General features: G+C 48.4%; 1 protein-coding gene across 1 annotated transcript in view; it reads right to left on the reverse strand.

Annotated features, from left to right (window-relative positions):
- Nucleotides 1–1,444: 1,444 nt before the first annotated feature.
- Nucleotides 1,445–26,482, reverse strand: part of LOC144936480 (T-box brain protein 1-like) — a 34,349-nt gene continuing 9,311 nt past the window's right edge. The window contains exons 7-12 of the mRNA XM_078863575.1: nucleotides 22,811–22,965; nucleotides 12,707–12,828; nucleotides 10,281–10,442; nucleotides 4,546–4,607; nucleotides 1,893–2,330; nucleotides 1,445–1,811 (exon numbers count right to left, since the gene is read on the reverse strand). Of these exons, the coding sequence (XP_078719701.1) occupies nucleotides 1,445–1,811; nucleotides 1,893–2,330; nucleotides 4,546–4,607; nucleotides 10,281–10,442; nucleotides 12,707–12,828; nucleotides 22,811–22,965 (1,306 nt within the window). The remainder of the gene's footprint in view (nucleotides 1,812–1,892; nucleotides 2,331–4,545; nucleotides 4,608–10,280; nucleotides 10,443–12,706; nucleotides 12,829–22,810; nucleotides 22,966–26,482) is intronic.

The following is a 26,482-nucleotide window of genomic DNA, read 5'->3' on the forward strand; positions in this document are numbered from 1 at the left end:
ACAAATTCTACTCGTTCGTAACCGCGCACACACACAAGAGACGCACGCACAGAGGTGCATGTGTGTCCTCTCTCCGTGCCAAAGAAGATCGAGTATGCTGGGAATTATATACTGTACGTACTTAAAAAGTGACCACCACCCAAATGCTGTAGGCCTTTTGCGAAGCCTCGCTTCAGTTGAATACTCGCGTTTGAAGAGGTGACGACCACTAAGGAGTTGCGGTGATAGCCTCGGTTCGTGCGAGGTGGTGACGGCTTCGGGATGATTTTCCCTTGCACTGGGTTTACCATGGCCGAGGATGATGGTGATACTGAATAAATAATGTAATACGTGTGAGTATGCGCAGACGTTAAACATATGTACGACAATAATGTCAGACGTGTGAGTATGCGCATACTTTAAATATACGTACATCTCGTTACTATTTGATCATCCTACATACACGCGCAGTGCATATGCTATTACACTGACATAAACCTATACATATTACAAAGTAGCTACACGTTATATACAAAACTAGTGCTCGCTCGGAACTCGAGAAAACCAACGATTAACTTGTGTCTGCCTACCGGCCATTCCTGTGTGACTGGAATGGCGAATACTGCGCTTTTTTACATTCGGCATTCCTAGCGTGCGCATCTCGTCAACACGATGATGACTGTGAGAGGAGTTTTCAACTCAGGCGAACATTTCAAGCTCTATTCGTGACATTGTTGTTGGCGTATGTTCATTTTGTGTCCGATTTCATTTTGCGAAAACGCACGAATGTTTCCGCTACCACCGTCTGTCAATGTAACAAATCGCCCCGGACATTTATAAACGCGCAACTCCCGTGACGAGAGAAGTGTTTCGGCCGTTTCGTTAAAATGTGAATCTGTGGTGAGTTGCAGAAATACCTTCAACGATATTTTCCCTTAGTTTTGAAAATAAATACATTTAAGATGAGGGAACATGTCAAAGAACCAAGAAGATTCATGAATATTATGGAACTCGTAACTGGCCCTTACACGTGTTAATTGACGTCAATACGAATAAACAATACAGAAGGATTCCCTTTTACGCATTTACAAACGACGCGTGCGTCTCTCTTTCATTCGGTTGTAAAAGTAACGTTACAATTTATCAATAAGAGCACGCGTGACGGCGGTGCTAATATTGGCCACGTGTGAGTGTTCACAAAGCAAGCACAATTATTGCACACGCCATCACGTGCCAAAATAAGAAAAAAAGAGTGCATTTCGTTGATGTTGATTGACTTGGGGGCAACACTGCTCTGGCACGTTGCTCGCACACAACCGAAGAGAACGGGTATCTTTTTCTCCAAAACAATAATTATATCTTACAAAAATGTAACAAACCAACAACAGCAACAACACCACCATCGTCAGTTCATCGTCGTGAGACCAGAGGGCCTCACCGTAATCAGAGGCGACTGTCTCCGCCACTACTCCGGCTCGTAGTATTCGCCAAAGCAGGGGGCTGGATTTTCCTTGAGGCAGCTTTTGGCGAATTCTCTACCGCCACCCGACAATGTAGCAGCGGAGGGAGGAGCAAGGACAGGGGAGTCGGTGTCCCGCTTGTGCTGCCCGGAGATGCCCTCTTCGACCTCGGTCGAGAGACGTCGCTTCTTGGCGGACACGTCCTCCACCGCCGCTGCGCCGGCACCGCCGCTCTCGAACACCCCGGAGTCGCCGGACTCGGCGGATTTGCTGGAGGGGGGGCTCTCCAGGAGCTTGTCTGGCCGCACCTCCTCGGGCACTCCCACCACCCCACCGATCTGCTGCAGCTCCTGGAACATGGATGTGCTGTTACTGCATGCGTCCGCGGAAAATCCAGCAGTCGAAGGCTGCTGCTGCTGCTGATGATGATGTGGATGATGAGGTTGATGATACTGTTGCTGGAGGTGGTGCGGCATTCGCCCCCAGGACTTGCTCCAGTCGCTGGCCGTGCCCAAGGCGCCGTGCTCCGCGGCCGCGTAATAGCTCAGCGAGCACGAGGGGCTGGGCGGCAGCGCCATCGGTTTGAAGCCATAGGATAGGAGGGAGCCGGCTCCCGCGCCGCCTCCCGCGCCGCTGCCTCCGCCGCCCACGGCGCCGCCGATGGCCCCCATGTCGGGCTCAAAAGGAGACTGCGGCAGTGGTCCCATGAGCCAGCGCTCGGCGCGTTCACTGTCGTTGAAGGCTGCGGCCAACTTTGAGCCGTAGGACGGGGAGCCAAATCGCTCGGAGATGAGGGAGCCGCTGTCGTAACGCGGCCCGAACAGCGAGTGCGGGCGCAAGGAGTCGTGTGGTGACGGGGTGAGGCGGTCCAGGTCCACGCCCGGGTAGATGCTGCACGCAGCCAAGGGTCGGAGTTAGAGTTAGTAGGGTCAGGGCTATTATGATGGCAACAGCTGGGCATTATTAGAGGATGATCAAATCACACGGAATCCACCAGATCTTGGAAGTAAAATGGATAGTATTTGGATGGGCTACTACTCTGCATAACATGTGTTAATAGGCTGCGGGGATACGTTGACAGCAGAGGGCACAGTTTGGTTTCAGAAAGGTTGCATGGGGTTCAGACTGGGTAAATGATATGCAGACATAACACCCAGGTATCTAAATTGAATTATTACAAAAAAACACATAAATAACGAGATTCTGGTTAGGAAATTGGTTAAAGGTAGAGCAAGGTTGAACACGATAAGAACTTCATACCGCCGTATATAAATTGGTTTAAACGTGTACGAACTTGAGATGATGTACATGCAGACTTTACACCTTCGAACGTAAATTGAAACATATACTGTGCTAATCAGAGGTGCGGGTTAGGTATACAGTTTTCACACGCCCATAACTATACTAATTAGTAACTTATATCATGATTTCAGATTAGAACTGCACAAATGTCACCACAAGGTAACTAAACTACTGTGTCAAACAACACGGACTTGGAGTTGGTGTTGCGGCTCAAACTCAACAAAATTCACTTTAGACCATGAGCCCAGTCCAGATATCTCACTTGTTAGTAGCCCAGAGGTTGCATAAACGTAGCGGTTCCAATTTCTCTCAATTTTTTGCAGCCGTCTGGAACGCTCTTCTTTCCCATATTCGGAAGCCATTGGAGCTATGCACTTTTAAATCTCGATTGAAGACTCATTTCTTCAGAACTGCTTTAAGTGTTCAGTTTGGTGTCCTTCCCCGGCGCCTCCGATTAGCACGGTTGGCTATGTATTGTACGAAAGAAGTTCAACATATTCTTAGGTTTTTTCGGTAAAGTCACGTAGGTAAAACATTAAAATTAATGAAAGTAAAATAAAATAAAAATCACGACGTTTCGGAGGCAACACAAGTCTCCGTCATCAGGTGGGACCGTCACAGCCAGATTTGCTGCATCAAGTGAGGCAATGATTCAAGATGTAATCCCTTAAAAGCAAGTTGGGATTACATCTTGAATCATTGCCTCACTTGATGCAGCAAATCTGGCTGTGACGGTCCCACCTGATGACGGAGACTTGTGTTGCCTCCGAAACGTCGTGATTTTTATTTTATTTTACTTTCATTAATTTTAATGTTTTACCTACGTGACTTTACCGAAAAAAACCTAAGAATATGAATCCTTGCAGTCACGAAAGCTTCAAATTTAGAAGTTCAACATACCACGGTGAATTATGTGATAAAACAATGGAATGAGTGGGGTTATGAAATACATACAAAATTACGACTTGAGTTTTGCTACGTTAGCTGCTATATGAAGAAAGTTAACATCTTATAAAATAGACTAATACATGATAGAGAGATGACTTAAAAAAAAAAATTCTAAAAATACTCACCGCTGAAATATGAGTCAAGATTTCTAAATTTAAAATGAATACATGTTGGTGCAGGCTATTTCAGAAAAAAATGCGATTATAAATATGGGAAGCTTATTTAATATAGGAATATCTTAGAATGCTGTGTATTATATTTAAAAACTATACATTCATGTACTTACGCTATGCTGATTTTATTACACATGTTTACATGAGCGGTAGTTTTCAAACTTATATTTGGATTGTTTTGTCATTGCAAAATTCTATCATATACATGATGCTAATTCTACTTATAAAATGATGGATGATACACGCTAATAAACGTGTTCATAGATTATAATGATTTAGACTTTTATTTATGTATGTTGAACTTCTTTCTCACTGTACGTAGCACAACCATGCTAATCGGTTGGTGCGAAAACGTGCTGCACGATATTCGCTAACGAGAAGAGGAACAATGACTCGGAGGCACGAAGAACCACAGGCAAGCGAGAAGCCAGCAACCAGGCCGTCAGCCAGGGCCACCACTCTTCCAAGCTCTGCCGTCCTATATGTATTAAGATATGCTCAACCAATTAAGAGTGTTCATACATACGAAGGGAGCGCCGGGCAAATAACCCACACATTGGACAATAAGGGGCTTAATTAGTATGCGCATATCTTGATTTAGCTCCCGTGGAAGTGACGACCTTCACGAATGCAGTCATAAGGAAAACAGCAGTGATGCCAGGTGCTGCACGTTCATCACTTACGAATCATAATTGTCCCGGAAGCCTTTGGCAAAGGGGTTATGATCTATCTTCAGCTGTGTGATCTAGAAACACACATACACACACGCGTTTGCGCGCGCACACACACACGCGCGTTGGTAACATTATGACTTATACACTAAATTAATTATATGTGCATGTAAATACGAGAGCATGGGGCGTGTTCATTTCCTTCCCAGTGTATGTTTATATTGCCTATATCCCACGTTTCAGTGCAAGTCATGTACAATGTAATGCTGCTTGCCGTATGAATGCAGCGTGTGTGTATGCACTAATGCATGCACATGTACAGCGGCGTCAATCCACTGCTGGATGATAGGTCTCTCCACGCAGTTGTGGGTTGGGTCGTGGGATTTATTTCACTTTACTTCGGTTCTCTTTTCTGCCCTGCAAAGTGACCACAGACCCTAAAGTAACTTGTTAGGCATGGTGGTCGCACATTCAAGCATTACCCAGGCTCAATTTGCTTAGCTTCTGAATTCTGTCGACCGTGCCTTCGTTTGGGCGCAAATCGGGTCCAACCAGAAGTGTGCATATAATCATCAACCGTGATCAATCCACTGCTGAATAATAATTTACATTTATTTGTAAGGCGCCTTCCAATAATGTCTCAAGGCGCCTTGTAAGAATAATGAAAGGCCAATAGAGACAGAGAAGCTAAATAGAATAAACTGACTTAATAACACATTCCTGCGGAGGGAGCTGGTAGGAACGTTGGGTTGCTGGGTCAATGGTCAGGGTCAACGGCGGCGTGGTGTATTCCGGAAATATGGCCGACTGTGAGGGCAGACACAAGCCGGTGTGAGTAGGTTAAACGTTGAGTTTTATAAGGGCACCACGGGGTGACCAGCCCCTCCCCACCCAGCCCCACCCCTCCCACCCCCCACCCAGCCCCACCCTCCCCACCCAGCCCCTCCCCACCTAGCCCCTCCCCACCCTCCCCACCCAGCCCCTCCCCACTCTCCCCTCTCCACCCAGCCCCACCCCTCCCATTTTTGGATTCACGACGGCCGGACACAATAATCCCAATGTGGGCTGGTGGAACCAGGTGGTTCCTACCAGTACGAGTTATAAGACGATACTTAAAAGTATTCACATTATCGGAAAAACGATTTTCCACCGGTAGAGATTTCCACAACCGTGGTGCGGACACAGCAAATCCCAGGAATGCAGCTGGGATCGAGGTACGCACAGAAGGGCGGAGTCTGCGGGGGTGCACGGATAAATGAACTTATGAATATATGGTGGTAGTGCCAGCCCATGCGAGGCTTTAAAAACAAGTAGAAGGCAGTTAAACTCTACTCGTTTCAACGACAGTAGCCAGTGCAATGATAAGAGAACTGGGGAAATGTGGTCACGTAATGGGGTTCGAGTGAGCACCCTAACTGCCGTATTCTGAACAATTTGTAGTCTACCAAGAACCTTATTTGAAACACCAACCAGCAATGCATTGCCGTCATCGATTCGCGAGAGAACAAGTGCATGTGTAGTGACATCGGGGATGTCACTGTATAGTGCCGGCCCGGAAGGGTCGTGCCGTTCAAGTGCATGTGTAGTGACATCGGGGATGTCACTGTATAGTGCCGGCCCGGAAGGGTCGTGCCGTTCGATGTTCCTACATCGTGGAAGCGCCGTGTGGGTGGCTGTGTGTGACACCAGCCCTAGCGGGGCTTGGCGAGTACTTGGACAGTGTGGGCACCACGCACAGCGTGTGGTGGGGGGTTCCACCGAGGGGGAGGGGTGAGTGTCAGCCCAGGGGCAGGGTTTCCCCGGGCCATGGCACTCTGGTTGACCCCGTAGACACGTGGTCCAGAGTGTCCACATAAGGGGCCCCAGGTGGGGGGGGCTAGTGGGTGATCACGTGTCCGGGGAGAGCTCTTCAGAAGGATCTAGAGGGAACGAGAATGTTCGGGAAGGTGGGCGGGTCCGAGGGCGGAGCGGCCCCGACCGGAGGGGGATATAAGGCGGGTCCCTGAGAGGGACCGGGGTTGCTGCATTCTACAAGCTGGAAGCTCAACATTTACAAGCTGGAAGCTCAACATCTACAAGCGGGAAGCTCAACATCTACAAGCTGGAAGCTCAACATCTACAAGCTGGAAGCTCAACATCTCAAGCGGGAAGCTCAACATCTACAAGCTGGAAGCTCAACATCTACAAGCTGGAAGCTCAACATCTACAAGCGGGAAGTTCAACATCTACAAGCTGGAAGCTCAACATCTACAAGCTGGAAGCTCAACATCTACAAGCTGGAAGCTCAACATCTACAAGCTGGAAGCTCAACATCTACAAGCTGGAAGCTCTACGTCTCAAGCTGAAGCTTGAGGCAACCACGTGATCAGAGACCCGAGTGAGGGATCGACCCTTCGTAGCAGTAACTCGCTGTAGTCTGGCAAAGGGGCAGTTACCCCTTTGTGTTACGGTGTTACGGTGTTACAAATAAAAATGTTGCCTCTAAAAGGAACAACATCTGCGACTCAGTTGGACTCACTACAAATGGACTGGCCTCTGATAATCAGCTGGTATAAGGATATTGTGCAGTCGAACAATGTTTCTGAGGTTTTCACAACCTAATTAACATGAGCTTCGAAGAAAAGGGACGGATCGAATATTACCCAAAGATTACTAATCTCATGCTTCATGTAGACGTTATGGTCATCAATAATTAGGCTGAAAAGTCCCAGTTTTTTAAATTGTTGGTAAGAGCCGACTAGGAGAAGTTCGGTCTAATTTTCATTTAGCTGGAGAAATGTGTCTGCATCCATAATTTGACTTATTAATGACGAGGATGAAGTCCTCTCCCATAGAAGTTGCCATCACTCGCTATTCTGCGATGTAATAATCCACGGAGCATCTGATCACGTGGTGATTTAACCACTCAACCTCCTCTGTGGGAGTGATCTCGGACGCGTTCGTTGCAAGAGGACGTTATATAGCCTGCTGTAAGGCGACGGGTGCTCAATAGTGACAATACCATTCGTATCTGCCGAAGGCGTGACCTTAAAGCCGGGTGTAGGAATCACACACACCGAACCGATGGGAGTCTCAGAGATGAGGGGGTTACCCCAAACCTCTTCCACTCATCAAGGAATAACGGGGACCCCCTCCCACCCGTCGCCCACACTTCAGATGGGGAAGACTGCGCATCTCTGTATACACTCTTTAAACATCCCACCCACCCAGACCCCTCCAACATTGTCTCATTAGGAGTAAAACCATCACGCCTACTCCTCGCCTGTCACTTTTGGGGCAACCCTAATATATTGAAGAAACGGCCGCTACCAATCACGCCGCTCGGGTGATTTGTCCATTACGTGATGGTGATGGAGAGATTAGCAGGTGTTTGCCAAAATATCTGCCCAATTTTATTGCAGCTGCAAAAGTGCTATTTAATGCTGGCAGCTGGACGTTTTGGATATGTATTAGGCATGTGCTGAACAACCGTTGTAAAATTATGAATTCTGGATTACAATCTGGCTTTGGAACTCTTAAACATGATCATCCGCGCGTGTATTCGAGAATGCACTGACCAATATGCTGGCCTTGCTGATGCTTTCATCGCCGTGACTGTTAAGTCTGTTTTAGACGCTGGTCCACGACTGAAGGCGCGATGAATGTAATATACAACCCCTTGTCGACTCCCTGATGGATGAAGGACTCCCCATGACGTGCCATTCATGCTGGTTTTAATACCCATACTTCACCATGTTTTTTAAAAATAGAACATTCATTTCTATAGAAATTCGTTTTTGTGTTTAGTTTGTTGTCCTTTCTCCGCACCTCTGATTAGTGCGGTTGGCTAACGGTACAAAAGAGGTTCAATATACATACGTACAATGCGGGGTTGGTGAAGGGAGCGGCCTGGAATCTATGCAGGTATTGTTTTCCACTGATGTTCACTGTAGTCAGTAATCGAACTCGGGGCGCCGGATTTAGAGCGCAATGTGCTAACCACTGCGCCACCGCTCCACTAACCACGGCGTCACAGTCTGCAGTTATCTTATGCACTGGCCCCCCTACGACGACTGAATTAATCTTCATAATTGATTTCGCGAATTTCCAATGATTCTGTGTTTTGGCTGCGAAGGATGGACCCCGTGTTAATTTACGCGCAATTCACTGGGCTCTGCACTTTATGAAGTGGGGTTTTAATGATTACATTTGTCAGAGTACGACTGTGCTGGCAGCCGCGGCGATTGACTCGGACGCTCTTTATCAGAGGTGCTTGGGATTGCGAGGATATGTGCCGCAAGCCAGCGCAGGTTCAGTGTTTTTCTGTGACGTGTACCTCGTGGAGGTGTTTTCTGTACAGGTGACAGCAGAGTGAACACGAAGCACATATTGTATTTTTATTTCAGATCATTGTCAATCCGCTTCAGGATGAAGGCCTCTCCCTCCCCACGTCGTGTGGGTAATGTGGGTTGTTTGACCGTACTTCTGTCCGCTGCTTAGTGCGGGCTGATCAAGTGGGGAGTGGTACTCAGGAGTGGTTCAGACATCAATCGCCACTGATGTTAGAAGTGGCCTGGAACCGAACATAGGCTGGCCGGTTTAGTAGGCTAACCACTGCGCCACCGCTCCTCCTCACGCATTCATTGCCGTTCCTCAAATTCCCATTGGCACGTAAAAGTTACGGCGTCGCGTGTGCGTATAGACTGAGTCGTGGTCGACTCAGTCTATAGTCATGAAATTAGTTACCCGTTTCGTGTGTCCAAATATTTTCTATAAAGGAGACAAAGACGGGACGGGCGTGGTTACGACCACACCCGTCAGTCTGTATTTCCACCGAAGGGGATATTTGTGGGGTTTCTTTGTGTTAACACAGTTCCAGAGCCCTGCTCCAAAAGCCCCGACAACGTCCAGTGGGCCAGCAACAAACAGCTGCGTGTCAAACAAAATATTTGTACGGCTTAAGGGCTGCAGGAAAGTGTTAAGGTGTGTGCAGACCGTTTGATAAATGCTGCATGCTGATAAACCGGGCGAATGGCCATGTTAATGGAGTAAACGATGTCCGTGTAGACGGTAGCACAGCAAGTAGGCCGCTTATTTATCCCTAGAACTGAGAGTCTTTATGTTCCGGGCGATCAGAGGCGAAATGCTCATAAAGGAATCGGACAATGTACTACGCTACTTGAGTTAAGAAGATTTAGGAGCGCGACATTAGCATACTAAAACACGGACACTGTTTCATGGTCTTCCCAATATGTAATGTGTAATTTACGGAAATGGAGGGGTGGGGTAATCTGTCTGGGCTCAAGTGAATATTTCGACTCGGTCTGTTACGTGTGTATGTGTGGAGCGGTGGCGCAGCGGTTAGCGCGTGTTAGTATGGGTCAGGCGACTGGTGATGTGCCGGTTAACGCGCTGCACTCGGAACCCGGTGAGCCGAGCTCGATTATCTGAACCGGTCTTGACGATTATCTGAACCGGTCTTGGGCCTCCTCGCGTTCGATTTAGCCTCAAATGAGTGCCTGGTGCGATGTGTAACCATCGCCACCGGGGAGACAAAGGCGTCCGGGTGTTGGTGTTGAACACCCACCCTGTCGTGCGCTGTGCCGGCCATCGTAGGCGCTCGCTAACAGAGATTGCAGCCTGTGAAAAACGCTGTTTTGACCTCTGTACCGGGCTCTTGATTAATTAAAAAATTGTCTGCTTTGCAATACGGTGTGGGGGGGGGGGGGGGCTGCGGTGTCGTCGTGTCAGGCGATGCGGGTCCTCACGTCCGTGTTCTGGTAGGCGGTGACAGCGATGAACTGTGTCTCGGGGAAGGTGAAGGTCTGGGCTCGCGCCGCTTGTGCCACGGCCTCCTCCACGCCCTCCTCGCTCACCTCCACGACGTGCAGCCGCGGCTGGTACTTGTGCAGCGACTGCAGCACGATCATCTGCGGACCACGGGCCCGATGAAATCGTGAACCAGAGTATACAACCGATTGCTCGATTTCAGTGCGCTGTATACAATGTCATTCACAAAGGAACAGTGGTGCAGAGTTTAGTCCACTGCGCTGTGAACGGGGCCACCTGAGTTTGATTCAGGGCCACGGCTAACACCAGTGGAGCGTGAACTGGTTCACGCCACATTATAATTCCGGACGGACCAGCGTGGTGAAGTATGCTTAATCAACCTCCATGACTGTCATCGCCCAGGCTTTCATCAAGCCGTGGGCTTTCTTGAAAGTGGAGTTTTGTCAAAATGTATTTCGTATAGTTTGTTTTATCTTAACTGACTCAGAATGAAAGGTCATCATCGAGTATCGTTCATTCACAGTGTCTATAAACGAATGATAAATATATACACACACACGTGCACAGGGGTGTGCACAAGAAAAATCGAAGTCAAATGTAGTCCTTAATATAACTAACTAGACGAGGGCCCATTGAAGCTAAACGTTCATATTTATTTTAAGGGAGATCTGAGTTAGAAATAAGTCCATTCTCAAATAAAAACACAGTGTACATTCTAGATTTGAAGCTTTCGTGACTGCAAGGAATCATATTCTTAGGTTTTTTCCGGTAAAGTCACGTAGGTAAAACATCAAAATTAATGAAAATAAAATAAAATAAAACATTTTATTTTCAATAATTTTTGATGTTTTACCTACGTGACTTTACCGAAAAAACCTAAGAACACAGTGTACACACAGCAGTCCTTCCGGATTACGACGGCGAGGACGTGTTTGTGAGCGTGCGCTCTGTTGGAACGCGATTTCCGACACAGATATTTTTTTAATATTATTCATGGCCCAGTAGTTAGCGACCTGCGCTACGAACACCAGAGACCTTTGTTCAATTTCCGACCACGGCTAATATCAGTGGCGAGTGTTATCTGGAAAGCTCATGGGCTCCTCTTCACAAATTCGCGCTGACCACCGTTGTGAAGTCAATAAAAAAAACTCCTATGCCAAACACGACATAAAGGGAGGCCTTCATCCAGCAGTGGATTGACAAAGGGGTGAAAAATGTATCATAATTTGTATTATTATTTTGTATATAGGGAACCATTATTCACCTTAATTTATGTCCATTAAAAAGTGCTCGTGTTATATATTCTATTTAAGTAGTCGCCATTGCCGTGGCTTGGACGAGGAGGTGACGAATGCGTCCGTTCAACACAGATAACTAAACTATTTAAACGTTAAACTTTATTTTAACAGGTAAGGCCTACTGAGCTGTATAGCTCTTTGTCTGTAGCGACCTGGCCACAAATGATAGCTCAACAAAGTGGCTTATCCCAAGGACATTTCTAGCAGCCAAATACTCTAAAGGTACGTGTCTAAATGTGGAGGGGAAAACCAGAGGACCCGGTGAAAAATCCACGCGACCACGGAGAGAACATGCAAACTCCAAATATACACGCATCAGGGTTGGCGATCGAACCCACGATCTCCTGTATACCAGGCGAAGGTATTTAACGTCTCGCCACCTTGACGCCCTAAATAATGTAAACGAGGGATGATCAATGAGCTGCAAAGCAATGGCATGAACGCTGTAAAGATTGTCCAGTTAGACAGCAGTTAAATTGAATGGCCGGTCGACTATGATCGTCACGTGTGGAAGTGAGCGATAACAGATTCGCAACATCATGTGCGATGGTGGTGCTTAATTTCACTGAACAGCGTGGAATCTCAATTGGAAGAGGAGGGAGCGCACACGACTGGGATTGTCTCAGCATGGCCTGTGGATATCAACGAGTGGATACAGTTCAAGCCGGAGTGGGTCCTAGTGGAGACCAGCGTGGGGGAGGTGCTCATCTCCGCGGGTGCTCCTGAGCCAATTTAAGGACATTACGCATTCCCACGGGCGCGGGTAAGACTATCCGTAGAACAGTCATTGTCTACTCAAAATTGATGATAGACTGGATACGATCCATGGCTAAGCCCGAAATAGAGAATTGCCTAAATGCACAGCCTTAAATCCAGCAATTAGTCCACTGCTGGATAGAGGCCTTCCTCCCGCGACATTGGAGCCGTTTTTGCACATATACGTCATGACGCTCATCGATGCGGGTTGATTAGCAGTGACCTAGACATCGAACGCAGAGTATCGGGGTTCATAGCGCAGTGGGAGAGACCCACCGCGCCCACTGCGCTCTGCAACCGGTTTTGTTTGGAGAGGTGCGCGTGGTACGCATGCTATCCGGGGGCGGCACCTGCGCCGTGTTGTTGGTACCGCCTTTGTTGTTGGTGAGCTTCAGCTTGCCGAAGGAGATCTCCTGGCGCATCCAGTGAGCGCCCGAGTTGGGCGAGTCCGCGTGCACGTAGGCGCGGTTACCTGCACCCACGAGACGCGCCGAGAGTTAAGAGGCGAGGGACTGTGCGCAGACGACACCTGCCGACCAGGTAGACAACTCTACTGTATGCCGTAAAAGATCCCCCGTATAGCCTTAACAGACTTTTGAGGTAAGTGCTGTTAGCGAGTAGCACCTATGAAGGCCGGAACGGCGCACGAGGGGGTTGGTGGCTAACACCACGTCCGGCCGTATTTGTCTCCCTAGCGGCGATGTTCACACGTCGCAAAAGGTACTCATTTGAGTCTGAGTCAGTTTAGCGGAGGCCCAGGACCAGTTCAGATAATCATCACTGGTGTTGACCGTGAGTGGGAATCGAATTCGGGTCGACGGGTTCATAGCACAATGCACTAAACGCTACACTACCGCTTCCTCTCATATTCATACCCCACACATAAAATTAGTCGTTATACTTCTGGGAATGCAAACTGTCACCAGCGTTGGTTAAATTGCAAGCAAATTCTTGAACGATTTTCCACAGTCAGTGTTGCATCCGTAGAGTCAGGCTTGCTTGAACCATCTCCGTTAGATGTGTGTCTTCGACGTAAAAACTATAATTGATTTCATCAATTAAATATGTCACACATATCTCGCGATAAAAACGAGCCACTCGTCAATAGCACTGTCTTAAAATAAAACATTTAATAAGCGAGCTTTCAAGCAATGGCCCTTTTGAATAGAACGTGTGCTTTGAAGAGCATGTCCTATGAGCGTGCTATGATGAAGGGCCGTTGCTTGAAACCGTCGTTTGTAATATTTTTCTTGTTTTAAAGCAGTGTCATTTCAAATGGTTTGAGGAATTGTGTTATCTGTGCTGGGGCACCACTGCAACGAAGTAGCACCAATTGATTCGCTTCATTTTGCATTCTGCATTAATGTTTGTGCACGTCACAAAAACTGCACACCTACAAATGTAGCTTTAATTGTAACACGTGTATGGCGGCTGTTCTACCTCACGGCAGGAGTTTTGCCTCACGGCAGATGGGGGGGGGGGGGGGGCGTATGTACACAGGAATTTCCTGTTTTTGATGCTGGTTTTGGTCACGTGACCAGGAAGTTGCGAATTAAGATTCCCGCTTAACCACGCGGGCGTCGGCCATTACGCACATAATTCAAGATGGCGGCACACATCGCGCCCCACTGAAGCCAGCCGCAGTTGTCCATCGTGGGACTTTGAGAAGCATTGTCTGTAAGTTTGTTTATGTTCTTATAATATTGGCAATGCTGTTGTAATGTTGGAATGACCGTTATAGTGATGTAGATGCCTTTATGGTGCTGTTAAGTTGTTGTGGTAAATATGAGGCCTAGTTAGCAACGAAGCCTGCAACTTTCCTTATTGTGGATGTTACTTGTGATTTAGTAGGTCGAGTCTATGTTGCGATCCTGAGAGTAAAGATGACGAAGTATCTCATCCACAGTTTAGTGTTATGTGTAATGCTGTACATTTGGGGTGCAGTGTGATGAATACACGATGTGCCTTTATGCAACGCAGTGGCTTGTGCTCTTGTGTAGTTTTTCAGTGGTAGTGTGGGGGCCTGGTCCATCCAGGGTCTATTGCTGGGAAACATGTTATCTGGGAAAATGTTCTGGTGCTGTGGTGTTCATTGTGTTGGTGTTTCCGGGTTATAACAGATGCTGTATCTGTGTTTTCTCACCAGTTTTACCTCGTTAAACTCAATAAATGACGTTTGGAGTCGGACGTTCATCCTGGCTCCGAGGGTTTATTGAACGCGAGGTTAACTACTCAGCTAGCGGTGCAACGCAGCGCACAGCGAGGCCGAGACAGTAAAAGACATTCTTCTTGAAGCTCCCAACCAGTGCTGCAGCCAGCTCTGCAGCAAGTAAAAAGACATTCTTCTTGAAGCTCCCAACCAGCTCAAGTAAAGGAGCTCTCAAGCAGTCAGCTTGCAGCAAGCAAAGGAGCTCTCAAGCAGTCAGCCTGCAGCATGCAACCAGCTCTGCAATGAGTCTACATAAAATCGTGTTGCAAGCATCGCAGCATGGAAAGCCACAGTTCAGCAGGGAGAGATGCTGAAGAAGATGATTTAAGCAATCCAGGACCTCCCATCATGCCTCGAGAGGACCAAGGGAGTTCAAGGCCCCAAAGAGAGGTCAGGCTGACACAACGGGCCTTGGAAAGCTATGATGCTGAGAAGCAGAACCTTGATGCCAGGATACAAAGGGCATGGGACCGGGTTGAAGCAGATATATCTGAAGCTTCAAAGGCCTCAGACACAGTGGCCTCAATTCAGCGGGCCATCCAGCGAGTGAAGGTGAGCAGCTCAAGCTACGAGCTGCTGGCAAATAAATATATCTCCCTCCTGATGAAGGTGAAAACAGATGAGGGCATTGAGGGAGTGCGCATGCAAGAGCACTTCCTTGAACTGCTCGATGATAATGTGCAGGCAGTGATACAAGATGCAATGGACCGTGTGGAGGGCTTAAGAGAGACACGATCTCAGCACTCTGTCTCATCCAGGTCCACCACAAGAACTGAAGCCTCAGCACACTCAAAGACATAATCTACTAGTATGGCAGCAGCTCAGGCACGCGCAGCAGCAGAAGCAGCAAACGCCCGTATTGCCTACATGGCTGAAGAGGAAGCCATGCTAATTGAAAAGGCTCGCATACAAGAAGAAGCAAGTACGTTAGCGGCTACTGCCACACGGAAGAAAATTGAGCTGGATGCTAAGTTAAGCACCCTACAACTCAAAATATAAGCAGCTGCTGCAAGAGCCCAGGCAGAGGTGCTCGAAGCAGCAGCCAACCTGGATAAGGAAGAGAATTGGAGTGGGTTTGGCACTCAGATACCTGTCAAGGACCGTGATCAACTCACCAAAAAAAATATTTTGGACTGGTCTGAACAATGCATCAATGCTCCTCCACTGAAAAAAGGGTGGACGTTCAGGCATCGCCATCTCCACACCGAATGAACATGAATGCTGTCTATGGGAATGGTGGAAATGCATATCCTGCCCTGAGAGTTAGTCGCCGACTCAGCGTCGCGCACGTGGGGTCAGACGTGGATGCACCAAGTCAGACCCACATTCCAGACAGTCACATAAGGGGATCCAACCAACGTGATCGAAACCCTTTGGGCCCACAGTCCAACGCCATCGCGAATGACGGCATGCAAGGCAATATAGCCAATAATGCCACCTCACAAGTGCCAGTATGGACACACCCTGGATCAGCAGGACTAGGGGACTTTGCTAGGTACCTGGCTCACCGCGAACTAATCAACACAGGACTCGTTAAGTTTGATGACCACTCTAAGAACTATCGAGCCTGGAGATCTACCTTCAGGAATGCAATCCGAAATGCAGACATCTCTGCAAGTGAAGAACTCGACCTGTTGGTAAAATGGTTAGGAAATGAGTCTGCAGAGTACGCAAAGAGGATCCGGTCAGCAAACATTGACGACCCCACCTCAAGCCTGCATGCGGTGTGGGAGAGGCTCGAGGAGTGCTATGGTAGCCCAGAAACCATTGAGAAGGCTCTATTCAAGAAGTTGCAGAACTTTCCAAAAATCTCTGGTCGAGACAATAAAAGGTTACGGGAGCTTGGAGATCTTTTTATGGAGCTTGAATCAGCCCAGGCTGATCCCTACTTACCAGGTCTCATTTTCTTGAATACCTACCATGGCGTGAACCCCACCGTAGAGAAATTGCCATTTGACGTGCAGGAAAAATGGAGAACAGCGGGTTCAAGATACAAGTCAGAGCATCAGGTTGCATTCCCCCCATTCTCTTTTTTCTCAAAGTTTATCCGCAACCTGGCTAAGACTAGAAATGACCCGAGTTTCATGTTTGGCACCACGGGGATTTCCAGTCCAGATCTCCCAAAAATGGAAAGAGCAATGGCAAAACGAGAAACAGCAAGAGTGCCAATTTCCGTACACAAGACTGAGGTCTCTCCTACGACATTCGCAAACTCCATCCAGGCAACCACCACAAAGACAAAGCTAGAAGATCCAGAGAAGCAATGCTCATTGCATGATAAACCTCACTCCCTCCAGAAATGCCGTGAGTTCAGGAGGAAGCCATTGGAAGAGCTGAAGAACATGCTGAAAGAATTTGGAGTGTGCTTCAAATGCTGTGCTTCTACAAACCACCTTGCAAGGAATTGAAAGGCAGATACCAAGTGTGAGGAATGTGGCAGCGACAAACACGCAACTGCTCTGCACACATTTTACTCCAAACCCGAAGCAGAGCACGGCGGGGAGCAATGCGAGACTGCCGCACTCACTTCGTCAATCACAACCAAATGCACAGAAGTCTGTGGAGAAGGCTTTAAAGGAAGATCTTGCTCAAAGATATGCCTCGTCCAAGTGTATCCCAAAGGACATCCTGAAAGGGCAGTAAGGATGTATGCCATAATGGACGACCAGAGCAACAGGTCTTTGGCAAGGTCAGAGTTCTTTGATCAGCTAAGCGTAGGTGGGAACTTCTTTCCATACACGCTCAGAACATGCTCAGGACCGATGGAGACAGCGGGAAGAAGAGCGAGTGGCCTCATGGTGGAAACCATGGATAGCACCATGAAGCTAGCCCTTCCTACTGTGACAGAGTGCAATGAGATACCGGACAACAAGAGTGAGATACCCATGCCCGAAATCGCACGTCACCACCCACACCTGAAAACCATAGCAGAGTTCATCCCGCCATTGGATCATGCGGCACAGATTTTACTTCTTCTCGGCAGGGACCTGCTGAGAGTCCACAAGGTTCGCGATCAATGCAATGGACCTCACGACGCTCCCTACGCTCAGAGACTCGACCTAGGATGGGTCATCATAGGTGGTGTTTGTCTCGATGGAACACACAAACCAGACCACATTAGCACATTCAGAACGAGTCTGCTCATGAATGGACGCATGTCGCTCTTCAAACCGTGCCCCAACCACTTCACGCTGAAAGAAAAACTCGGCGAGAGAAGTCAAGGCTGTACCGTGCAGACTTACAAAGAAACCACCACAACTTCGCTTGTACATCCTCCATCTTCGCTGGAGTTTGTTCCTCCACGTTTCTCCAAGCCAGTCCTGACTGACGGGAAGAAGACTAAGACGAAGTCGCTGCTCGTCGCTCTGCTGGTGGTCGTGGTGGTGGTCGCTGTGACCGTGGCCTCTCCGTTCCTCGACTCGGAGCTGTCGGCCGAGTGGGAATCTTGTAAGGAGTTTCACGGCAAGGCCCCACAATCAGAACATACCATACCAAGGCTCGAGCTGTGTGGAGCCGTTCTTGCTACAGAGGTGGCGGAACTGATCTTAGACGCATTGGACGTCAAACTGGACGCGGTCAAGTTCTACACGGACAGTAAGGTCGTACTAGGCTACATAAACAACCAAACCAGAAGGTTCTACACCTCCATCAGCAACCGGCTGGAACGCATCAGGAGATCGACGCAGCCAGAGCAATGGAATTACGTTCCAACTGACCAGAATCCAGCAGATCTCGCAACTAGGTCCGTCCCTGCATCTCTGCTGAAGCGAAAACAATCTGGCTGACAGGTCCAGCGTTCCTCTTACGACGAGACGGTGGCCCATGTACTACCAAAGAGACCTTTGGACTCGTAGAGCCCGAGTCAGACAAGGAGATTCGTCCTCAAGTGACAACTTTCGTAACAAATGTGCGACCAAGAAGTCCACTGAGTCCACACCATTTTGAACATTTCTCGAAATGGACGATGCTCGTGCGAGCGATAGCACATCTAACGCATATCGCAGACTGCTTCCACCGCCCGATGAGAGGCACCACTGGTAGCTGCAATGGATGGCATCACTGCACAGTGCCACGCACTGAAGACGAGCTTTCCAGAGCAAGTAAATCAATCTTCCGCTGTGTGCAACAGGCAGCTTATGCAAGTGAGATCAAGGCCATCAACAAGGGAGAAGACCTTCCTAGGGTCAGCACCCTCAGGAAGCTAAACCCCAAAATGGACAAAGACGACTTGCTCAGGATCGGTGGTCGGTTAGGGAATGCAAAATTAGATGAGAATGAACGAAACCCCCTCATAATCCCAAGCCAGAGCTACATCGCAATCTTACTTGTGCGCCACTACCACGAGAAGGTCAAGCACCAAGGTCGGCACTTCACAGAAGGAGCAATCCGATCTGCAGGGATGTGGATCGTTGGACCAAAGAGGTGCACTGCCAGCACAATCCACAAGTGTATCAGGTGTCGCAAGTTACGTGGAAAACAGGAAGAACAGATAATGGCTGACCTCCCAGCCGATCGACTCAGTGTGGAACCTCCCTTCACCTCTGTAGGGATCGACGTTTTCGGACCATGGACAGTCATCTCCCGCCACACCAGAGGAGGGCTCGCGAAAAGCAAACGTTGGGCAGTGCTGTTCACCTGTATGATGTCACGAGCAGTGCACATCGAAGTCATCGAGTCCATGGACTCTTCGAGCTTTATAAATGCACTCCGGAGATTCTTCGCCATCAGAGGGCCAGCCAAGCAACTCCGTTCTGAATTTGGAACCAATTTCACTGGAGCATGTAAAGAACTTAAGATCAATACGGAGAATGTCGAAGATGATTCTGTCAGGAAATATCTTTGTGACCAAGGCTGCACAGGGATCTTCAATCCTCTTCACTCTTCGCATATGGGTGGAGCCTGGGAACGCATGATCGGGATTGCTCGACGCATTCTCGACTCCATGCTATGTGATGTTGGGCCCACACGGCTCTCTCACGAGGTCTTAACCACTCTCATGGCCGAGGTCTCGGCCATAATTAATTCATGACCCCTGATCCCCGTCTCAACCGACCCGGAGTCACCATTCATCTTGACTCCTGCTACACTTCTTACCCAGAAGACAGACGTGCTCACAGCACCTACCGAGGAGGCCAGCACTGCAGACCTCTACAGACGTCAATGGAGACAAGTGCAGAGCTTCACGAACACATTCTGGCGTCGCTGGAAAAACGAGTACCATACGACACTCCAAGTGCGCAACAAGTGGCAGTCTAACAGACCAGACATCCAAGAAGGTGATCTCGTCCTACTGAAGGACAACCAAGCCAAACCGAATGAGTGGCCAATGGGCCGCATTCTCAAGACGATTCCAAGTGCCGATGGAAAAGTTCGAAAAGTCGAGGTTCAAGGTGTCGCAAGAACTTTCGTCAGGCCCATAGTCGAGACAGTACTACTTCTCTCTCGCAAAGATATGGACAAATAAGTTGACCCGTTGAAGTTGTTATACATTTGTTTAGATAGGAAATAAATGGTGGTATCTCTTAGATACCAGACGGGGAGTGTTCTGCCTCACGGCTGGAGTTTTGCCTCACGGCAGATGGGGGGGGGGTATGTACACAGGAATTTCCTGTTTTTTATGCTGGTTTTGGTCACGTGACCAGGAAGTTGCGAATTAAGATTCCCGCTTAACCACGCGGGCGTCGGCCATTACGCACATAATTCAAGATGGCGGCACACATCGCGTCCCAGTGAAGCCAGCAGCAGTTGTCCATCGTGGGACTTTGAGAAGCATTGTCTGTAAGTTTGTTTATGTTCTTATAATATTGGCAATGCTGTTGTAATGTTGGAATGACCGTTATAGTGATGTAAATGCCTTTATCGTGCTGTTAAGTTGTTGTGGTAAATACGAGGCCTAGCTAGCAACGCAGCCTGCAACTTTCCTTATTGTGGATGTTACTTGTGATTTATTAGGTCGAGTCAGACTTGTGCCCAGGTGGCTATGTTGCGATCCTGAGAGCAAAGATGACGAAGTATCTCATCCACAATTTAGTGTTATGTGTAATGCTGTACATTTGGGGTGCAGTGTGATGAATACATGATGTGCCTTTATGCAACGCAGCGGCTTGTCCTCTTGTGTAGTTGTTCAGTGGTAGTGTGGGGGCCTGGTCCATCCAGGGTCTATTGCTGGGAAACATGTTATCTGGGACAATGTTCTGGTGCTGTGGTGTTCATTGTGTTGGTGTTTCCGGGTTATAACAGATGCTGTATCTGTGTTTTCTCACCAGTTTTACCTCGTTAAACTCAATAAATGACGTTTGGAGTCGGACGTTCATCCTGGCTCCGAGGGTTTATTGAATGCGAGGTTAACTACTCAGCTAGCGGTGCAACGCAGCGCATAGCGAGGCCGAGACAGTGGCCACGCTAATAGTCCTCAGTTCGAGTTCATTCGCAACGCATTTAGGTGTTTGCGAACATTTCCACTGACTCACACCTCTCGTCTCCCGTCCAGCGTGGACTAAGAAGAACATCGTGGCACTTAACCTTCACCGTGTTCTACAGCCGCAGCACGACCATGCCATGACTTTCAGCATGACAACCCCAGCTCGCAAATGGACGAATGCATGTGCCTGGTAAAATGTTATTCGTGTACCGCGCTTGCGACGTTAAACTAAGCTAAACTTTTTAAAAAGTTACCAGGTAAGGCCCACTTTTTCAGCAGTGTCACAAATGAAAGCTAAACGAAGTGGCTTCATCATGGGGACATTTATAGGAGCAACATATTCTAAACGCACGTTTCTAAATGTGGGGGGGGGGGGGGAACCGGAGGATCCAGAGGCAAATCCACGCGAACGCCAAGAAAATATGCAAATTCCAAATATACAGTAGAGGCGTCAGGGTCGGGAACGAACCCATGCACCCTGCGCTTGATTATCACACACTTGCCGAAGCCACATATGCATAACTTAAGGCGGATCCTGCTACATTGGAATGTTGTCCAATTGCATGAAGTGCTAATTATTCGTATTATTGATTAGTGGTTGGTTTCATTTGAGCGGGAACCGAAGTATCCGGAGAAAACCCACCACCCATTGAAGGTGGGGATGATTCTCAACACTGCCACCTCCTGTGAGACATGTGCAGGCCAAAGCCCAACTCCTACATCGTCCTGATGAGCCCTGCTTGGTTAACCCATCCACGTGCTAATTAGGCTCAACACTGATTAGCTTCCGAGACATATATGAAGCATTGGCGCATTCAGGGTGATTTGGTCTCAGGTGAATCCCGAGCAAAGCGCAAGAACACGCGGAAAACTCATTTACACGCAGTTACCAAAAACACATTTGTATCCTTCTGTTCCGAAGGGTTATTTCTCGAAACGTATTTTCTGTTATCAATTACGAGTTTGCTGTGTGTTTATTTGTATACTTGGTGCACAGACATGTATACATATTAAGATTCATTCTCCACTTATAGAATCACATGTGAGAGATATCCAGGTATGTAGGGCGCCACGGTGGCGAGATGTTAACTACGTCACCTGGTCTACAGGTGGTCGTGGGTTCGATCGCAACCCTGACCCTGTGGTCGCGTGGATTTTTCTTCAGGTTTAGAGTATTTGGCTGCTCTGAAAATTCCACGTGATAAGCCACTTCGTTGAGCTATCATTTGTAGTCAGGTTGCTTCTGCAAAAGAGCTGCATCGCTTAGTGGGCCTTACATGGTAAATGTACCCTACATTAAAACGGAAGATAACATAGGAAAACGCTATTTGCGCTATTACATCCGTTCCAATGCACGCAGAAGTGCAATTGCTTCTCATCCCGTAGTGAACATACGGGACCACATGGCACATATGCTTAGCCATTTAAACACGCATGTATATGTCTTTACTCGCTGAAGATTTTCCGGGTGGCTGGTAGATTGGAGTGGCAAATAGATTGGTAGCCACAGTCCTTGCTCGAGGTATACTGAATGCGATATGTGCCGGGCGAGGGAGGATTTTCCGGCTCCCAGACCCGGAAAGACCCGGCTGAAATCACGTAATACTTCAGTGGTTGTGCCGAGTAAAACAGGTCCCGACTCAGACCACCCCCCCCCCGTGCCTATTCAGGGTGTTAATTGCCCATCCAAGTGGAGCAGCGGCACCCCCAGCGCAATCGAACGCAACGCACCCGGGGCTTATTAAGCTGCTGCTGGTGTTACTGCTGCTGGTGGTGATGGCGTGAGTGTCATCTGGCGTGGGGTAGGGGGGGGGGGGGGCTTACCCTGCACGTTGGTGTCAGCCTTGCCGCAGGGCACCCACTTGCCGCCCTGGAAGCGCCAGTGATTGGGGTCGGAGAGGACCACGTCCACGAACACGTTGTAATGTGCCGTGGGGTCGAGTCCCGACACCGTGAAGCTCAGGAAGGGGAACATGCGCCTGCGTCAGGGTAAGAGGCAACCCCGGACGGGAATGAATAACACGGCGACACAAACACGTGGATTAGTGTTATCGAATATATACAGAAGACAGAAATGGTTAGTAGATGGATCTCCGATGTGTTGTCGGGTAGTAAAACGTGTTGTCCGGCTTCATGTCTGACGTTTCGCCCCACGTTGCTGTGGGAGAATAATTGAGCAATTTAAGTCAGGTCAGAGAGCTACGCAACGAACGCACAGTAATGAGTAGAACTATAGATGGCTCTTTAACATCGCAGTAATCGTGAGAGGTGTCAGCGGCTTTGAGGCGGCCTTCATCCATAAAAGGATGCCCAATCTAAGAGAGATGGAGGTGGCTGACGCCACAGGGCTGGTAAAGAATTGACAAAGACGAAGGGAGTTTGTTTTTATTCGGCTCTATCGTCGGCCTTGAGCTGTCGGGAGGGAACATGAGAAGAACCGGCACGCATAGAGCGAGACCATCGAAAAGGACCGATTACTTGTCGTCAATTATAATGATGGTCTGAAAGGGCTTTAAAAAAAAACTTTGATTTGGCACAGTCCCCTCCCGCCCCCACCAAAGAAAAAAAAATGGGGAACGAACATACAGTATTTTAAACTTTTTTTTCAAAACCCGACTTCCCAAACACGCGTACACCTGAATAATCTGAAGGCGCTGATTTCAGATTTATGTCCCTTCAATGTTGTGGTTCGGTGCTTTTGTAAAAAAAAATATTGCGGTGCTCAATCCGATTAAAGAGGCTGGGGAAATACCCATACTCGATGACTGATTAATGCGATACGATCAGTTGCCTCTTATCGATAGGCACCTTGGCTGTGCGTCGCGGGATAATCCCACGCGAGTTCGTCGCTTTGTTACTCGGAAAACACCACTTTCAGTTGACTTTCAAACGCGGTTCGATAACGCTCTCGTGACGTCACTCGAGCGTGCTAACATTTATCAGTATTGTATGATAGGCTGTATACTTAGATTTTCGCAAAACAATGCTCCATGTTTTGCAGGCTTAACATCTCGTTCAAAAATAAAATGTTGCGACAGCCACTCGCATATACGTACAGTACACACCGAGAGAAAATATAAATAACCCCGTCATAGAAATGTAGAATGCGACCACGCTTTAAGTTAATTTATTGCGCTCGTATATTAATAAACGAATGGGTGAAGACGCAGTTGAGTTAGGAGTCTTCGGATGAACGGGATATCTATATGTGCGTGCGCACGTGCGTCTGCAGACGCCGAGTGCTGGAGCAGATCTTTTGCGAATGCAAATTGCTGCCACTTTAAAGGATGGTGGGGGAAAAGAGCAGCCATTTAACGTAGAGTATTATTTGACGTATTATACAGACAATTTTTTAAATCGCATGCTGAAGTGGAGAACGCGCCTAAGAGGACGATCCTCGCGGAGATTGAGCAATGAGATCCGCCTACGTGCACGAGGTGAGATCCGATGGTAGCAACGCTGGACCACAAGAGCGTGTTGATGGCCTTCATCCAGCAGTGGATAAATAATGGCCAGTGATGATGTTGAATATATAATTCGTAGGAACACGTTGAATTGCAGGCCTTTGAAGCATAAAGCAATCGCATCTGTAAATGTAAAGCTACGGGTAAATCATTGAACAGCGAGCGCCCTTGGTGGCGAGATGTTAACTGCCTCGCCTGGTATACAGGAGGTTGTGGGTTCGATCCCGATCCTGAAGATACCTGCTGTATATTTGGAGCGTGCACGATCTCCTCGGAGGTCGCGTGGATTTTTCTCCGGGGTTTCCCTTCCACATTTCGAAACACGCATTTCGAGTATCTGGCTGCTATACATTTCCACACGATAATTCGTTGAGCTATCATTTATTACCAGGTCGCTATTGAAAAATAGCGATATATAGCTTGGTGACCTTTACCTGGTAAAATAGAAAACAAGTGTTTAATTTAGAATTGTAACACCTCGAAGTATGAAGCAATCGCCATTTATAAACGAAAGCCACGGGCAAATCACTGGACAGCGAAACGCGTGTTAATGCACCTCCTGGGCGTATAGGTGTCAAGCATATCGACGTTACTCTTTGGTTCTTTCGGTAAAGTCACGTAGGTGAAAATGAAGAATAAGAATACAAATTAAGAATAAAATCGAAATAACTAAATTAAATCACAACGTTTCGGAAGCAACACAAGCTTCCGTCACTACAGTAATTTAGTTTTTTTGCCGTGGTTGTCGCACCCGATGATGGAAGCTTGTGTTGCTTCCGAAACGTCGTGATTCAATCTTTTTTTTTTCATCTACGTAACTTTACCGAAAGAACCAAAGAGTATGGATCCCTGCAGTGACGAAAACTTCAAATCTAGAACATATCGACGTTGGGTCCCAGCTGCTGCGTGAGCCATGTTTCGTCCCATCCCCTGTATTCACCCACGTTCGGTCACGAATCGGTCACGAATCGTTCACAAGACGCGGCTGACACCTTCAAACGTTTCGAGCACAGGGCCTGATCGAGGATCGCACTGCGGAGTTCGGGTGCAGCGTCTCACACGTGCACTCCACTCTGCAGTCACGTGGCGTATTTATTAAACCCATTACCTTGATGCTTTCTTGCGTTGTGTCTGAATTCATTTCGAGTAAAAGTTTTAATCGGTTGTGCCTCGTGCTCAAACGAACGAGGGGTGCGGTGCTCATTCATCTTCCATTGTTGGTGGTGGCCCTGAAATCGTCGTTGAGAATTCCACATTCCTATGGCGGGGATGGGGGGATTCGGGGCGGCGGCTAATATCCATAGGACAGCCACTGTTGACTCATCGCGCACGTAGTAATATTCATTTACAGAGCACATGCCGCGATAATAATTATAATATTAAAAAAGGCTGTTCCTGAAAGAAAAAAATCCAATATGCGAGAGCAAAAAAAACCCGTTAATACCCCCCGCCCAAACCCCCCTTCCTCTCCCTCATTTGTTGGGGATGTGTGAATATCCATAGACAGTGCATTTTGTGTACACACACACACGCGCGCGCCCATCACCTGCGCGATATTTTAAAACCACAATTGTGACATAATTGGCGAAATGTAATGGAGACGACTGTGAGTGAGTGAGGGCGGTGTTGGTGGCGGCGGCGGTGTTGGTGGCGGCGGTGGTGGTGGCGGTGGTGGCGGTGGTGGTGGCGGTGGTGATGATGACGGTGGTGGTGGTGGCAGTGGTGGTGGTGGTGGCGCGGGTGGTGGTGGCGGTGGTGGTGGCGGTGGTGGCGGTGGTGGTGGTGGCGGTGGTGATGGTGGCGGTGGTGGTGGTGGTGGTGGCGGTGGTGGTGGTGGCGGTGGTGGTGGCGGTGGCGGTGGTGGCGGTGGTGGTGGTGATGACTCGCGCGCCGTTGGCGTGGCCCCGCAGCTGTCGGATCGCGGTCGCCCCACGGAGTAGCGGCAGCGGCAGCAGCAAGCGGGACAGACAGCTGACGCAAAAGCGACGGCAGTGTTTGTGTCCCTGTTAATCTGACAGTTAAAAATAAACAT

Source organism: Lampetra fluviatilis, chromosome 1 (assembly GCF_964198595.1).
Source record: "Lampetra fluviatilis chromosome 1, kcLamFluv1.1, whole genome shotgun sequence".
In the NCBI taxonomy this organism is placed as follows: Eukaryota; Metazoa; Chordata; class Hyperoartia; order Petromyzontiformes; family Petromyzontidae; genus Lampetra; species Lampetra fluviatilis.